Consider the following 18,202-nt stretch of genomic DNA (forward strand, 5'->3'; position numbering starts at 1 on the left):
ATGTTACTAAACATCATCAATGGTGTGCTTATGTTATTTATTTCGTGTCGAGAACCAATTCAGTATCCATGTCAATTAAAAAATAAGTTATTAAAAAGCGTAAGTAAATACTATGACTACGTAAAGTGAATCATAAAACTGGTTTGAATCCCATTAGCGAAATCATACTACTCTTGAAACGAAACGGTCTATGTCGTTATAAGAAATCTAGCCAAACCACTCAATCGTCAAATGAATGCAACATTAGCTAGTACAATGTGAATAACTGTTTCAAACACGCTTCATTTAAATATAATTCACCAAACAATACTTTAGATACAATTTCGTTAGTTAAAGCAAATATTTAATAATTCACTTACTTCTAGGCCACAACCGGGAAGCATGGTTTTACTACATCTGCTGCACTTTAAGCATTGGCGATGCCAGTCACAACCGAATGAGCTTACCCGCTCAGCTGTTTAAATAATATTTAAAGTATTGTGCTCACCAAAGTAAACTTCTCTATCACATCCAGGACACCTCATAGTTTCAGATGGCAGATGCTTCTAAAATTAATCAAGAAAGCTATTGAACTGATTTCTATTTATGACAATTTACAGCTTGAACATTACTTCTGTTTGACGGTTTTATTACTTGTCTGAGGAATTGATTTGAATATTCTGTCATATGTCCCAACACTTATTGTCATTTAGAGTACCAATTGCCAATAAACTTCTTGTCTGTATAGCATGGTAATCCAATAAGATAATCACAACTACCAATAAAAATTAGGAGGAGGGGTGGATAATTAGGTCCTTCTCAAATGGTTTGGTTGAAATTCTCATTAACTACTAAAGTATACCTCACGTGCTACAAATGGGTGGTATAGAAAATTGAGAAACATGAGAATAGGCAGAAGTCGTGTGAAAAAATCACAAGAACTACAACAAACGGCCCACTAGTTTACACATGTCAGCTGACCTGATGAAAAATGAAAATGTTCTGGATTATTATGTCGAATTTCAAAATAGATCCATGGTTCAAGAATGGGCTATGAAACCTGGTTAATTTTGACTTATTTCTATTTCTTTCTGTTGAACCGATTTGTTAGGTCCATGATAAATTTGCTTTGTCTTTTAAATAAATGACTGACTGACGTTTCTCATCACAGAGAAGAGAAAAATGTTTGTTAGCTGAATAGAGGTGAGAATAAACTATGAGTCAACATCCAACAGGTATGGTTATAGCGGCTTGATCGTCTTCCCATCACATATTTTTGATAAGAGGTAATTAAGTTTATCAAAAGAAATAATAAATCCAAAATAACGTAATTGATACCATTGCCTCTATTTAGTCAATTGAGCATACATCTGACATTACCTTACGAACACGAAGCATTAATTATCACAAACTGGCTAGAGTTTAGTAGAGTCATAAATAATCGGTCTACGTAGACTAGTACATGAAGTGTTGTAAGCTAACCTTGGATATATGATATACATGCTTATATCATCCCAGTAATGTCTAAGCAGTAAATGGGCTGATATTTTTATTTCTGAAAACCAAATCGTTGGTAAACGCCATTAGGGCTTAACTAAGCCTATTTTTGTTCATTTATTAGATTTTATTCAAGTTTTAAGTTGGATTTGTAGAACAGCTTACTATATGTTAGACTAAAACTCCTAGTTTTCGTCTTTTAGTTAATAGTTAATCTTTTTAGGCCTTTCGGTACACCAACCATGTGACCTTCTCAATAAAGAACTTGATCTTCATTTCCATGGCGTTATATTGGTCAGTGTTAATGAGCTTGAACTTGCGGTTAGAACTCCACATTGATTAGGTTTTTACAATCAAACATCATACTTCTATTGTAGCTATGTAGTTTTCATCGTATGAAAAATCAAATCGTGCATATAGTTTAACCGGTCAAAATAATAATCGATGGTGAAGTCGGTAGGAGCATCAGGTATACTCTTGTGGATATCGTCTACCCTGTGTTTATGATCTGTCATTCCAGATGATGCTATAATGTCTCACAATATTTCATCTAGCCAAAGTATTTATCATCTATCACTAGACAACCGGCCACATTAACCACAAACGATAACTCAGATGTACTGCCAAGAACCTATGATATCGCTAGTTTGTTCAAAAGTTACCTATTATTAAAACAACAAATGAAAGTTGCCAGTGTTCAAATCTCATGTTCCTTTTAGTTTTGAAATCCAAATGACTCCCACTAACATGTACCAACAATGCTAAATTCAGAATCGGCAAAATTATTTACAGACGAAGCTATGAAATACCAGGGACCAATTCACAAATTAGTATATTAGCCGATAGCCTCATGGCTAGTCTAGATAACAGTAGGCTGAACTATGTAATAATACAAACTGACCTACTTCATAAGTCTCTTCAACAATGTAAACATTCAGTTTATGATACAGTAACAAACCTGATCTCTAATTAGCTACTTCTACGGTAGGGTAGGCGTTCCAGTAGTGGTGACATAAAGTGAACAATAATAATTGCTAGTCAAAACACACTCTTGCAGAAAGAACAGAATGTGTTCAAGTGATGAGCGAGTATTATCATAAATCAATATGTATTCTCTTCTTGTTTCCTATAGCTGATCCTACCACTCTGAGTGTATCTAAAGCATGATTATCACAAAAGAATAAATTTTAGGAAAGATTTTGAAAACACATGAGAGACCCTAGACATAAATCTTGCAAAGTTAATACTTGAAACCTTTAATAAAGTTTACCTTAAAATCAGATTTACAGTGAAATGTAATAGGAATTATGCGTTCTATTTCCTGCATCTAGATATTTCCCGACGGAATGATGTGACTTGACAGAGGCACATAAATAAGAAACTCGGGGCAGGCAGTGTATAAACTTTTGTCGCTTCTTTCTTATGAGCTATCAATATCGTCCAATGCAAACATTCTAACACAACCAGAGATTTATGTTTAACATGAAAGATAAAAAAGAGTATGAAGTGATAAATAATTGTCTTGGATTAAACGTCTATCCGCACTTATAATCAAATGTATTGTTGAATACCAAAGACTGAATACACTTTTAAAAAGTACACTTGAAGCAACTAAATACCTCGATGCTCAATAATACAAAAAAAGTAGATAAATATCTGTCAAACTTTAATGAAAAGTTAGGAAGACGGATATCTGCACGTTTTGTTAATCATATTCTCAAGAAGCAACGTCTTAGGGTACAAGACGGTTGATAACATGCCACATCCTGGAAACAGGACATTAAGTGAATTCAATAAATCCATTCAACAACAAGGGATACATCTTTTTTATTGAGACTCCTAGGACCCATAGGAATTAGAAGGGTTAAGCCTATCGTGGAGCACAGGACTCTTCTCTTTTCGCCTTCAGGATTCCAAGTTTGGGCTTGCTTCGTGATTCAGTTTGGTGATTTCTGAAATGTGAGTCCTATCCACCCCCAGTGTCTTCGTAGTTTCCTCTTCAGCTGGAAGTTAGTATGTTCTCTACCGCAGTAGGTTATTGTTGTTGTTGATGATGATCATGATTGTATTAGTTCTCCAAGTTTCAGCTCCGCAAAATAGGATTGTTCTGACATATGTATTGAAAATTCTGACCTTGGTGTTGGTTGACAGTGGTTTTGAGTTCCATCTGTTCTTCAACTGAGGGAATTCCGCCATTGTTTTGTAAACCAGTGCCTTTACATCTAAATCAGATCCTCCTTGTACACCAATGATGCTGTCCAGGTACGTGAAAGCTTCCACTCGTTTCAGAGTTTATCCATCAATTGTGATTAGGTTGGTGCTCACTGTGTTATATTTTAGGATGTTGTATCCCCCTTGTACATGTTGAGGCCTACTGCTGCAGAGGATGCTGTCACATTGTCTGTCTTCACTTGCATTTGTTGGTGTGTATGGGATAGAGGAACCAGGTCATTTACGAAATCCTAATTGTTTAGCTTCATCCAAGGTGTTCACTGTATTCCGTGCTTTCCCTCAGATGTGGCGATCATCAGTATTCAGCTAATTACCAGAAGAAAGAGGAAAGGTGAAGGTGAGTAGCCTTGTCTGACATCAGTCTTCACTTTCAATATATTTGGGAGCAAGCCCCGATGCACGACTTTGCAGTGTAGTCTGTCTCATGAATTCCGTGTGATATTGACGATCTTCGCAGGTACATTATAATGTCGAAGATGGTTCCATAAGTTTCGCCTATCCACTCTGTTAAATACTTGATCGCAGTCGAGGAAGTTGATGTATAGTGATGAGTTCCATTCAATTGATTGCTCAACGATGATCCATAGTGTCACAACTTGGTCTGTGAACGACCGATCCTTACGGAATCCATCTCGTTGATTTCAAAGTTGGGCATCCACGGAGTCTTTCATTCGGCTCATCAACACTGTGGAAAACCTTTCCTGGTACTGATAGTAGTGTGATGCCTGAGTATTCCTCACACTTGCAGAGATCTCCTTTCTTTGGTATCTTGATGACGTATCCTTTTTCCAGTATGTTGGCACTTGTCTTTCTTCCCAAATCCTTCTGAATAGAATATGTAGCATCGCAGTTACTTCTGTCTGATTTCAGTGCTTCAGATGGTATGTTGTCTGACCCTGCTGTTTCCTCACTCTTAGCTTGTCTTACGGCCACACTGATTTCTTCCAATGTTGGTAAGTTAATAACTTTGGGGAGGTGTGTACGTGTTGTTTTGATGTCCAGTGGGTTCAATGGAGCTGACCTATTCAAGAGTTACACAAAGTGTTCTATCCATCTGTTCCTCTACTCTTAAATCTCAGTGATTCGCTTACCTTCGTCCTTGACTGGTCTCTTTGGTTTACCATATTTCCTGTCAGTTTATTCGTTATATCATATAACTGTCTCATATTTCCTTCCATTACAGCTTTTTCCACTGTCGATGCTAGATCTTCTACGTATTTCTGCTTGTCAGCTCTAATGCTTCTCTTCACATGCTTGTTTGCTTTTGTGTATTCAGCTTGTGCCTTGACTTTCTCTGCTCTTATCCGACTGTTGTTAATTGATATCTTCTTGTTCTTCCTTTCTTGAATCTTGTCCAGGGTTTCGATAGAGATCCGTTCCTTATCATGTTGCTTGTTGCGGCTCAGCACCTTCTGACACGTTGAAGTTATTGCCTTTTTGATCTCATTCTAGTTGTCCTCTATCTTAGTTCCTTCTTTGAGTAGTTCTTGTAAGGTTTGGAACCTGTTGTTGAGAGTTATCTTGAATTCGTTGAGTTTGCCTGTATATCGAAGGAAGGCTGTAATGAACCTTTGTTATGATATTTCTTCAGTTGTACAATGTTTCTCCGGCTTTAGTTTCATCTTGACCATCACCGGGTGGTGATCGGAAGTTGTGTCATCTTTATTTGTTCTTCCATCTTCCATCGGGCTTAACTTTTTATTGATGCATGTGTGATCGATCTTGTTCTCTGTAGTATGGTCTGATGAAACCCAAACGGCTTTCTGTATGCATTTCTGGGAAATATTGTACCACATATAACCACTTTGCTGATTGCAAATCTCTCACCATTCACTTTGCTTTCTCCCATAGTTAATGATAGTTAAATTATCGTAACTGTGTTTGGTTGTCAAACACTACTTGTACTTTACTTGCATTTGTTATTATTTAGAATAAATTTAATGTAAATAACCTCTTTTCTATATTGTTCATTGTAATTCCTAATTCTCTCGCTTAGTAATTCAGTATTTTCCTTCTCATCTATTTATTTTTTACCTTCAGTATCTAGCTAAACGACAATTTCAACGACCCAAATCTTTATTCACTACATTATTTGCATCTGTAGCGTCAAATGGACAACCATATCGTCGAATTACTGGCATGGCTGTACCATTTCAATATTCTATTGGTAATAATGATTTGTCACCGCCGTCATCATCTATACATTATAAGCCTGCATATGTAAGTGTAAGCTTACATGAAGGCAGCGTTGAAGCGGACGACCCAAAATTGAAGAATGTGCACCAAACGGAAATACTTGTAGAATTAAAACAATCAATTCAGTTGGTATGTCAACTAATATTCTTTATATCGTTCTTATTATTTATCATATTTTTTAACGTACGTATACTGCTTGTAACATCTATAATTATCAGTGTTTCATCTGTTTGTGTACAATGTCATAGTGAATTGCTTTTAGATGCCAGTAGTATGATTCCGTTTTTTTATAGTTTACTTACCTTACAGTTTAGTGTAGACAGATACATGACTGGTGAGTTACATTCATTCAGTTAGGTTCCTTGTACTTCTGACGGTAGATACTTTACATCATTGTGCCTATGTCAAGACTTAATGCGGTCTAATTGTTCATGTATTACATTACCAAATGCCGTGGTACGGCCGAGAGTGGGGAGAGTCCGCTCTCCCCCTCCAAATGCTCTCACATGGTGTCACAACTTGGTCTGTGAACGACCGATCCTTACGGAATCCACCCCGTTGACGGATTTATTCCCATGTCACCCAGCTTCACAGTCAGACACGTTACCACTAAGCGACTGATATCCTGTAGGACTAAGATGTATTTACAATCGTCCGATCGCTGGGTAGTGATCAGTGTCATGTGTGTCAGTTCTTTCTCAAGGAGTATCGATTCCCTTAAGATTGCAGGTATACCATGCTGACGAGTGCCAAGTAGCACGAAACCTAGGTCCAGGGTTTCTTGTTGACTACCTTCAACCACCATCTTATCTCAACGTAGTGCACGAAATGTCGAGTCACCTAGACCAGTGGCCATATTGTATTTTGGTCGATAGGATTCTATGTGCACTAAGAAGGACCAGACACACACGACATTGATCACCACTCAGTGATAAATCAACTGTAAATAAATCCCCTATTTAGTAAAAGAGATAAATTTAGTTCTTTGTTTGCCTTTGTCTTCTTAGTTTTAGTTAGTTTGAACTACTGACCAAAGCTTACTGGATATTCAAATTAATTTTAAAGTAATATATTTTAGAATTGTGGCTATTAATAAGTATTTACGAGAGTTTTAAGTAGTCCCCAACTAAAAAAGTGTGATGTGAAGGGCACATGATGTCGGATGTACGGCTGAATATTTCGATTATGTAGTTTATCAAATGTTCACGTCGCTAATACCTACACAAGTTTCTTCAATTTTCGTCGATGAAACAACGTAAATAATGTGTAATTGTTGTTTAAGGAGCTCATCGATATCCCAAGACGTTATCTTCACAAATTAGCATTACATCTACTTGCTTTTGGGTGCCCCAAATCTTTCACCTTGATGATTCTGAAAAACTAGTTCCATTTTAATATACTGTCAATCTTTTCGGCTTACAGCCAATTTGCGTAAATAGATTAACCAAGGAGGTTTGGTTGAGGAAGTCTACGGTAGTTTTAATACTTATGAATTTTGAAGTTGTTCTTAAGATTTTGCTGGTGAGACAACATTTTTCGATGACAAATATTTGTTATTTACAGATATTTCTTGTAAGGAGAATAAATTGCTTATTGCCAAGCTATGCGATTACATTAAAATCTACTAAGTAAGCATGTAGAATCCTATTATTGTGTGTCTGAATTAACCAATATTATACTACTTATCCACAACCATGACTTTCTGCGTAATATGTTTCAAATGAATCTTTTATAAATGAAAGAGGCCGGGGCTGATGAAGGTACTGAAGATTATGAGGAGACGCTGGTAGTTAAAAGTCAGATCTTAGAAATAAATATCAAATAACCATCATTCTCATGGGTGACTTTAATTGCAGCATACATTTGAAGAATGAAATCTTTTTAAATGGTCGGTGATCTTCTAAATAAGACCAAGAGGTCAAATATCGGTACAAAAAGGTTTCGCACAAGATTGAGTCCATCGTGTGTGGTAATTTTAAAGTGGCCCTTATTAAGTTGTTCATTCATTGTTGGTTCAGTAAATCAATAATATCGTGTTTTAGGAAGTATCTCGGGGATATCAGTAAAACAGAATACTTTGAAGTGATGAACACAGAAAAATCATTAATAGTGAGGCATTACATTGATCGAGCGTTTTCACTAATTAACTGGAACTTCCTAGATTTGAGGCAGTTGAAATATATTCACATTACCAGCAAATAATTAGCATACATCTAAATGCTATTTTATTAGAAAAAATATCTTGAATGACCAAAATATTTGTTAAAATATAGAGTTCCAAACACGTAAAAAAGAACCGTTGTGTAGACCAGTGAATTCTGTAATGAGTTTAGCATTGTATCAAAGAAAATACATATGAATGTAACAGATAAATAGAGCATAAACAATATTCGTTAATGATATGTTACCGATTTCATTTTCAGGTGATAATCCTCATGAAACGAAACTACACATTTTTATCTAATTAAAAATCTCAAAATGATCAGATGATTTAAATGAAAAATACGTTTTGCCAGAAAATTATTTGAAATAATTTTTTTTAAATTTCAATCTCATATCTATTCTCATGGAGCTAGCAATAAATTAATAAGGTACTTTAAGAATAGATGGGGAAATACTTGGTTAGTTTTCTTGCATACAATATGTCTTCACTGTTAAATGTATATTTTAAGGCAAATAGCTAAGAAAACTCCTAGGATAAACAGTTAGTTCAGTATGAACAAATCACCTAATTTACACAAAAAGTATGTGTTATAACCCGACGGGAACTATAAGTGGTAGATTTTGAGAACTATTTATGGACCAATATGATGCATATATTTTTATTGTATAGTTGTTATGTAACTAAACTATACATATTCGATTTCCTCCTATTATAAGCTTTGTCTTGACCCATAGACTATTATTATGCGATTTACTGTTCTTGAGTTATGCTCAGTCTATTAATTACAATCTCCCACATTCACAGCCACTTTTGGCCAGATCTTGTACAAATATTGTTTTCTATTTTGTGGTGAGATGTGGTCTGTTTGGTTTGTATATAAATACAGTATGTTTGAAATACATGACTCATATTTTAGAGGCTGAGATTGGTGTTTTGGACTCAACAGGCATTGCTAGGCAGGGAGACGGTCTGATAAGGATTCTAGACCACTCGTACGGGTTTACGCGTCATTGGTCTGGTCGATAAGTCGCTGTTCTCTAATTGGTGCTATCATTACGTTATATATTAATAGAACACAAGTTATAACTTTATTAGTGCACTCTCCAGAATATTTCGAAAATAAGACGAATTTTTACCACCCCGTGAAGATTTAATTATTTTACTTATTTTTAATAAATTATATATGGCATGCCTAATGGAAGAAATGAACTATCTGAACAAATCAGCTACACAAGAAAGATTAGCGTTATTATTTGGTTCAGTCAATACTGAATTACAAGCTGCAAAAACTACTTTTCTTAACCACAGAGAAACCTGCTGATACGTTCAGTTCTCAGCAATGTCGACGTAGTATGTAAGGAATTCTCAAGCAACCTAACAAATTATTCAACGGTTTAAAATTGAATTCAATGATGATTATTATTATTTTTGACGAAAATGATGATTACGAATGCGAGTCTCAATCAAACTTGGATCCCTGTTAGGAAGTATGATTAAACAGATATATGTATTACACAATATTTGTTGAATTCAACCTCAAAATTTCCAACACTAGTTCAAATATTTTATACTACCATACTTTAGTATGTTTTACTCAGTGTTCACAGCCGATGGAAAAAAATCGGAAGCGATGTCTGAGCTTCAAAACTAATAAACTACTATTTGAGATGTTATGGCTGTTAAACAGGGAAAATACAGGAAAGTTCAGGAACTCTGTCGTAGATATTGTAACTACATATTTGCTATATTGAGTACTATTTTTTGAAGTTTGAAAAGTGATTGCTACAACAACTGATTCCTGTACGATTATGTTAAGTCTAGATATACCTAAATAGTAATAAAATTTCAATATTAATATTGATAAAGTATATGATAGAAACTAACAGAAGATCAATGTTACCCGATCCTATGTAAGACCATAACATGATGCTAATGCTAACAGATGGATACTAGGAAAACATAAGTTACATTGCAATTCATAAACCAATGGAAAGGCTGTAAAATGTTGAGACATGCTACGCATTTAGCACCAACCTGCATCACCCTACTAAAATAGTCTTATGGTGAGACTGTGGTTCATATCACCTACAAACAGAACTTTCTCATCATAACTGGAAAACAATCTTTATTTTTCATCAAAACTCCATAACCGCATGTAAACGATTACATCATATTCCTAATGTGTGTGCAGCTAAACATACATAAAGGAGCAATCGTAGTGTGCAAGTTAGTGAAATCTGGTTGCAAAAACAAATAAATTCAAATAATCCGATAAAGCAGGATGATGCGAAACCACTCTTTTCTGCTACTAAATATACGGTTGAAACAATAGAACCGATCGAAGCTCAGCCTTCATAGTATTGTATAAAAATTGTGTGAGAATACTTTGATCTGTTGAAGTCGTAGGCATATAAAAATTCGATCTACCTTAGTGTATCGAAGATCACTTTGTTTGCTAAACCTATCCTGATTTCAATTTAACATCTAGAATAGTGTGGTCAGTGCTTTTTCCTTATAGCCCTTATCGTTCTTATGTTAGGATTTATCTAGTTTGATCGATTTATTTCTTATTTATATGTTCCACTAATTAATATCCAGTTAGATTATTCTAAATATATTGCTCTACTACATCCCATAGTTATGATAAACTTCGTTTTCTGACTGAATTGCCTAACGCAGTGAGTGAGCATCCTGCTGACCAATCACATTTTTGTAGCTTGGATACGGTAAGTTTACCATTCATATGTCCATGATAAGGTGGCATCAAAAATTTAACAAATCACAGACTCCTAATACGACTATAGGAGTGCCTTATATACACACCCAGTGTAAACTGTGATTCATTTTGACGGCTTGAGGAACTACTGAGAAGCTGCTCCTTAGAAGCTAAAAGCTGGGTGGTTCTTTTAATTTTCATCTGTTAACTTATAATAGAAAAAACTGCGTCACAGTTATTCAGGAGATCAAGGTTTGTTTTCTTATCCTCAAAGTTGAAACATCGACTAATGAAAAACAGTTTTTGGATGCTAAAAACATTTATATCGGTTTACAAAAGGTAGAAAAATGTAACACAATCATATTTAATTATTTAATTGAATCCGCAACTGATTTGTTAATGCTCATATCTTTCTTCATCCGACGACGACATCGAGTACGTTCCCAACGTTTGGTAATCGCCTGTAGTTTCGATAGTTCATTTATACGATTCAAGTATTCTATTGGTGCGCCTACCATCGGATCCATATAACCTTTCACATTGGTACCTGAAAAATACAGTGAATAGATGTTTTTGTTGAAGTAAGCAATAAATATTAATATTTCCATAATTATTTGACAATGAAGTACTTTCATATTGTGTATGTTTACTATGAAATGGAAAAAACTATTTATGTGTATAATGGTATTTACTTAACAAATATACATCATTATTGGTTTGACATCACAAATGTGTAAAACTGCAGCTCAACCTGAAAAATCATGTAATTTGTAAGAGATTCAATGTATGTCACCTGCTCAAAACAACGTGCACTTTTACTTGTGCTGTATTTTTTTATTGAAAAAATTGTTTGAAGAATGATAGACGTTTATGAATTACCTGTCAATCTGAGAAAAAGTATGATGATACAAGAGACTGAATAGGATGCCTACAAGATTATCAACATTCATGAAATTGTGTTAACAATGAACAGTAATAAAACAAGGTGTAATCTCTAAATACTTTTATTTTAAATTCTATTGTTACACCATATTATTGTATGAATGTAATGACTGATGTAGGTTTTATTTATGACCAAGTTCTTGTTGTTGTCTTCAAAGTCATTCTTCACTTTCTGGTCATTTTTTCTCAACATCAAGATAAATTATCGAAGATAAAACCATGTCTACTTCGATGAAACTATTAGCATTATAAACGAACAATATTCTTTTCAGTACATGTTCTACAGTTTTAAATCTGTATTAATGTCCCATAGTGATAGGCAAGTTCTAGGCAAATACATCTTAGAAAAGTTAAAGCATTTAAACGTTATCCACTGAACCAGACTAATTTATTTAATTCTGATATACTGATCATAGAAATGAATATTACTCGCAGAAAATTCGCTGTTGAGAGGCTTACAGATGGCTTTAAGAATCCGTTCATAGACCTCATTACAAAAGTGACTAGATAAAAAGCAGATAAAAAGCTTATCCAGTTATTCAAAAGCGTGGAAAATCAACCAGTTGGAAACAAATTCGCAACGGAACCTAAAAGGTATACTCGTAGTTTTTCGACTACTGAACTAAATAAATAAAGAAAAAATTGAAGTATTAACTTTAAGTATGAAATTTGTGGTATTCCTAACCATTTACAACATTTAGATCCAGATATTCAGTTTGAGAACCTGTTTGGTCAAATATTAGATCTTGTTCCGACTTTTGATGAAGAATATGAACGGCTAAGATCAAATCTAGTTGACCGTTGCTGTTAATTTAACAATAAATATAATTACCGAAGCATTTTAACCAAAAAAAACTTAAGGAACCTATCAATGGACTTATTAAAAAAGAAAAATTAATTATTACGAGACCATATAAAAGTAAGTTTTTTTTATAAAAGCCAAAATGTTTTTAAACTCATTGGGTATCTCGTACCTACTGTTTTACGTTGTTATACGACAAACCACATGATGATGTTGCGTTAATTATTCTTAATAGGCTGACTTACAAACTACATGTCGGGTTATAAGTTTAATTAGACTGTCAGATATCGTCTACATGGCACGCTTTTATAACCCAGGACTGATCTTTAGATCACTACTAGATGAATATAAAATGCAATCTGTCAGTAATTCAAAAAAAAATTGTTTCAACCTTCCTGGACACATTTATTCATCTTAATTTTTGTGGTAAGTCATTAAAGGAATATGGTTTAACAGTCTAAAAGTTTAAAACATATTATTGAGACTAAAAAATTACAGTAGATGATGGATTTCAGTAGAATGAAGATTCCATAGGATTGTATGGCAAATATATTCATTTACAAAAGGTTTTTCTGGAGAACAAATACAAGGGTTTGGAGATGGCAGAAGGAAAAGATTAGGTAAGTAAATCTCTCATGAAGTCTCTTTTAAAATAACAGTGTTTGTCGGTGATTTATATCAAAATGAAGAATTTATTTCTCTCATAAAGAGTTATTTTCAATAATAATACTGATAATAACAATAATTATTATTATTGTAATTATAATTATAATCGTATTACCACTCAAGTATGAATGTATATCCTAGCTGTTTTTTTATTGTTTCCCAGTTAGTTTAGTAAAGTGTATACCAGTTCTGACATAGTATCATAAACATTCTACGATAAAAAGGATTAATCTGATTTCAATTCATAGAACTACAGTTCAAAAAAATTTATCGTTTCACTGTTTTTTAAACATCATAAAGTGATTACTGTTTTTCAAATGTAAAACTACTTTTTTTCTTGCTCTTTCGACCTTAATTGGTTATTTTAACGCGTTATGGGTTATTACCAGGATAACTAATCATAAACTATCTTTTCGTGAATAAACGTGAAGCAAGTGTCCCATACACATATATATGGCACGTTTTTTAATAACGATTACACGTATACATTAATTAAATCTTTTTGAACTCATGACAAAAATCGTGACATTAAAGTAAGGGAAGTAATTATAATCAACTAACACATGTTGATGCTCAAAGAAATTGTCACATGAATCTAATTCTTTGGAAAATAATGATCACTTTTGATGTTCGATTACTTAAATGTACGCAAATCTGTGGTAATGCGAATAGATTACAATTAAGTGAACGCTTGATCAGGTTGGTTAGATCTTTTAATCCAGTTGATTAAACATAAGGGGAATGAGTTAAATTTCTTGGTCAAGTCATTTGTTGAGACTCAAGATTTCTTGAGACCTATCAATTCATCACAGTATCTATATACCGTAATACCATCAGAAAATATGGGTATTATTGGTGCCGATAAAATTAAAATCTAAGAACGAGGCAATAAGAATTGAGATATCGACTTTTGGGGTTCTTTTGAGCAAACTTCAAGGCGTACGTAAAATAAGCTTTAACCTTTGTATAGTACCGAGAACACGTAAATGGAAAACAAGAAATTATTTTCTGTTAAAATACAATAAAAATGACAGCTTTGGACGCATCAGGTCCTCAATTATTTCTTCGTAGATTTTATAAAACATGCAAATCAACACTGTTTCTAAATCAGAACTCTTAATCATGAAACAAACATTTACCTGCTGGAACCAAACCTTCTAGAACAACGAATCAGATTTAAGAGAAAGCTTTGTGGATTTTTACACGAAATTCACTCGTCTATAAGGCTACAGAGCACTTTGAATTATAGCCTATGTCAGGCGATGATGAAAACCATAACCTCAAACCCTTAATCTTAACCCTAACAAAGAACAATGTAGGAATTCTGAGAATAAAAATAATCACAGAATAAATTCCCAGTGATGTCTAATATATATTTTGGAGACTAGGAAATGCAAGCAATGATTAGGTAGATGTATGTTGAATGTAATATAGCAGGTCCAATAATACATAATACCTAGATCTGTTAACTAGATATATTGATTCTGAGTGATTTTAAACTGACAAGGAATATCAGTGAAAATTACAATTCTCAACATTTTAAAAACCAATCATGGTGCTTAATTGGTTTGTAAGTATTATTACTATGGTTTGACTTGACAATTTCAAACAAATTGAGGATCTAGTAGATAGTTAGAATAAAAATTACGATAAACTCGTAGTATCACAATGAATAAAAAACTTAATCTCTGACGGTCTGCGTCATAATGAAAGCAATCCCGTTGAATAAATAAATGTTTAAATAAGAAATAAGAAACAAAGCAGAGTATCTCTAGTTTAATCAAAATGAGTTTGATCATTTTAATGCTATGTGATAAACAGTCCAGGTTGTATGAACAGTTAGACCTTTCTATCTAGACAGCACTAGGAATTAGTGATTTATAAAAAGCTGCAGCCACTCACCTTTCTTTATAGTTGAGAAAACATTTTCAAATTACTTTCATATTACTAATATTGATTTGATGGTTTTTGAGATTAGCATGTACTACAATGAAGGTTTGACTTAAAGGTCCTCGAGTGCCGCAGTATCATTGAGAAGTCCTTTTGTGTGGCTTAGATGTACCTTGGTTATAGCCACAACTTTAAAACATTGGTCTCCAACATAAAAAGCATCTGATTCGACACGTCCTGATATGTAGACACCATTGAATTGATGTGTAAAGGATTTTTTCTTTACTCGAACTAAAGCATTTCTAAGTGTTAGTTATTTTATAAAAACCTATAATTCGGTGTGATTTAATTTGTTGTAGTTATTCTGTTGTATCATGGGAGTGTTTTAAAAATACAGTACCAGCTCATGATATTTCATTTGAGTTTTAATTATTCAATAATAGATTATTTCGCCTTAGTAAATTTGAAATTATCTTCTTGGGAAAATTATCAAAACTCAAGTGTTGATGATATTCTTCTGTTCCACTTGTTTTACTCCTGGTGTAATAATTTCGGTGGCTTGTGTGCATGAATTTAGAGCCAGGGGAATTTTCGCATCAAATGGATGTGAAAAGTTGTGAACGATGAACCGAAGGGAATAAGTAGTTTTTCGGTAAATGATTAGATTTCTGTTAGAATTCCTTTTGACTAAGCAGTCTAAAAATGATAATTTACTTAGTACATGTTCCTTCTCGAAGGTGGATTTGATGTGATCTGAGAAAGTAGTAATTAAGTTTAAGAAAGTTTCAGACAGTACCTTAAGTGATGATAAATTTATCGTCTACATTTTAGAGGCGGATGAGTGGTCTGCAGACAATGCCAAAGATAAATGACAAATTAGGCTTGTAAACCAATAGATGTTAGCCCAGTGGTTTAAAAGCTAAGCTCTTGCTGCGAGAGCTGGCGGTTCCGGGTTCTTACTTAGTAAAAGTATTCTGCTTTGTTTCCTATTTACTATTTAAACTTGGCTACTTATTCTCTAAAAAAGCAACTGACACTAAGACTCGAACATCAAAAATTGAATTTTTTACTCATTGAGATATTATAAATGTATCGTCATTTTTGTTATTAATGAACTGGTTGTTGGTAGTACTGGGAGTAGAATACGTACCTCGCCTTCTTTGTTGTGTGAATAATGAAAGACAAATAATACACAATGTCTCAAAATTCTTACAGTACTTTAGTTTGGAATCTGCTAGAAACAAGTTTAAAATCTACAAACCGGATTAAATATAGTCACTTTGTATGCCTAATTTATAATTAAAATTATACATGGTTGCTTAATTTAATCTCACCACCTCAATTCACCTAAATTAAATTAGGTGAATAAATTTGTTGTTTTACCAAATAAGCCTAAACTACGTTACAAAAATTTGTAATTGCATTCTATCTGATACATTCTCCTGCAGTTTAGATGACGCATACATCTGATGGTTTTTGGTTATTATTGATTGAATCATCTTGTGCCAATCATGAGGAAAATGTGATAACGTCATATGAATTAATATGTAGCCTTTAGAAATATCTAATTCACATGTATATGTAATCATATTGTGTGCTAAGCCCTTATTTGTGAAACATTAGACCTTAGTAGAATTAACAAATATTCTTATATCAAGTAGGCATAAATGAGTAGAGAATATCTCAGATACTTTTAAGTGTGTCAAGTAGTTGTTGAGGCGTCATATTTCTATAGTGCTCAAGATGAGAGCACGTTGACTAATGTATTGGTTTGTTTGTACAACATCATATGATTGCATTCAGAAGATAATTATGGGGATCTTGAAATAGCTTAGTATTGCTACGCATAAGGATAGCTGGAAAAGTAATAAATAAATTAGGCTTATAAATAGATTTAAGTTTCGTACACTTTTTAATCGATTGATCATTTCAATTTATTCTGACAATATCTGAAATGTTTGTTCAGTATTCCAGGAATCATATAGTAGATAAATCCACGGAATATTCATTTAAGTGAGCATATAATTATTTTTATTGAAAATTCGTATTTTCATAAGTTATTGAATATTGTTAATAGTTGAATTCATGAGTCAACTGAAGCTAAACCATCATGGAAAACCTGAAAGCACTGGACGGCCGTTTCGTCAAAAAAGCCAGCAACACCATATGATCATGTATGATAAGTCAATTAATTGAGATTTTCAGTGATATAATTCAAAGTAGATGTCAACAATACATAAGTATATATTTGGAAATTCATTTCCTTCTCTTAACTCGTTTCTTCTGTACATTTTCCTTGTTTTTACTGCATTCAATAATATTTTAGGTCAGTACCAAAGGGCTATGAAAAAGAGCATTCATATTCTTTAAGAAGTCGGAAAACATATTTATCTTTGTTGAAAAATTCCTTATACTGGAAAAATAGGTTAATAGTATGGTATTTGCATTCTATATTTCATTGGTCATTAATCCATTTACTCCATTCACATAATACAAATCAAGAACATCTGGACAGAAATCACACTATAGATTCATCGTAATAAAAGATATATTAGGAATGTAAACAGTAAACTAATCATTACTCGAAACTAAAACAGCAGCTGGAAAATTTGCTGAAACTTTACATAGAACGTATACGGTTTATAGTGTTCAAGTAAATTTATAACACTTTCCATGCCTATGATAATTTCGACTGTGCCTGGGATTTAGACATGTTTGTATTTAGTATGCCTTCTAATGTCAAAGAGGAATTCCACATTAATTTGTGGATCTTCTTAGTTATGAGAATTATGTTTGATTACAGAAAATAAGCACATTCTAGACGTTATTCTTTAAGTAGGTTTCAATTAACGGTTTAATAAATCACGAGTTGAAATGGATATTTTCTATGTTTGACGGAGTTGAAACAATGTTTTATTCGGTTACACATTTACAGATCTAAAGATTATTCCCGTCTAAATCACTTCTTTACAAATATATTCACGTATTTTTAACTTAATTCATTTGCGGTTCTCTGTATGACAATTTCAATTGGTGTTCAGGTCAACAATCAAACAAATTACTTGCTAGTAGTATCAATTATTTTCGACAATATTTCAGGTTAGTTAACTACATTTGT

The 18,202-nt window shown here is 33.4% G+C and overlaps 2 protein-coding genes across 2 annotated transcripts in view; one reads left to right on the plus strand and one right to left on the minus strand.

The window, feature by feature from the left end:
• Window positions 1–11,062, plus strand: SGSM3_4 (Small G protein signaling modulator 3; the record flags this gene model as incomplete). The annotated part of the gene is made up of 3 exons (XM_012943003.1): window positions 1–99; window positions 5,749–6,033; window positions 11,003–11,062. 3 exons carry the CDS (start codon window positions 1–3, stop codon window positions 11,060–11,062), a joined length of 444 nt encoding a protein of 147 aa, XP_012798457.1.
• MS3_00003422 (uncharacterized protein) overlaps window positions 11,038–18,202 on the minus strand; it is a 20,720-nt gene continuing 13,555 nt past the window's right edge. The window contains exon 5 of the mRNA XM_012943002.3: window positions 11,038–11,331. Coding sequence (XP_012798456.1) covers window positions 11,153–11,331 — 179 coding nt within the window. The 3' untranslated portion in view covers window positions 11,038–11,152. The remainder of the gene's footprint in view (window positions 11,332–18,202) is intronic.

This window comes from Schistosoma haematobium, chromosome ZW, assembly GCF_000699445.3.
Source record: "Schistosoma haematobium chromosome ZW, whole genome shotgun sequence".
NCBI classification, from domain to species: Eukaryota; Metazoa; Platyhelminthes; class Trematoda; order Strigeidida; family Schistosomatidae; genus Schistosoma; species Schistosoma haematobium.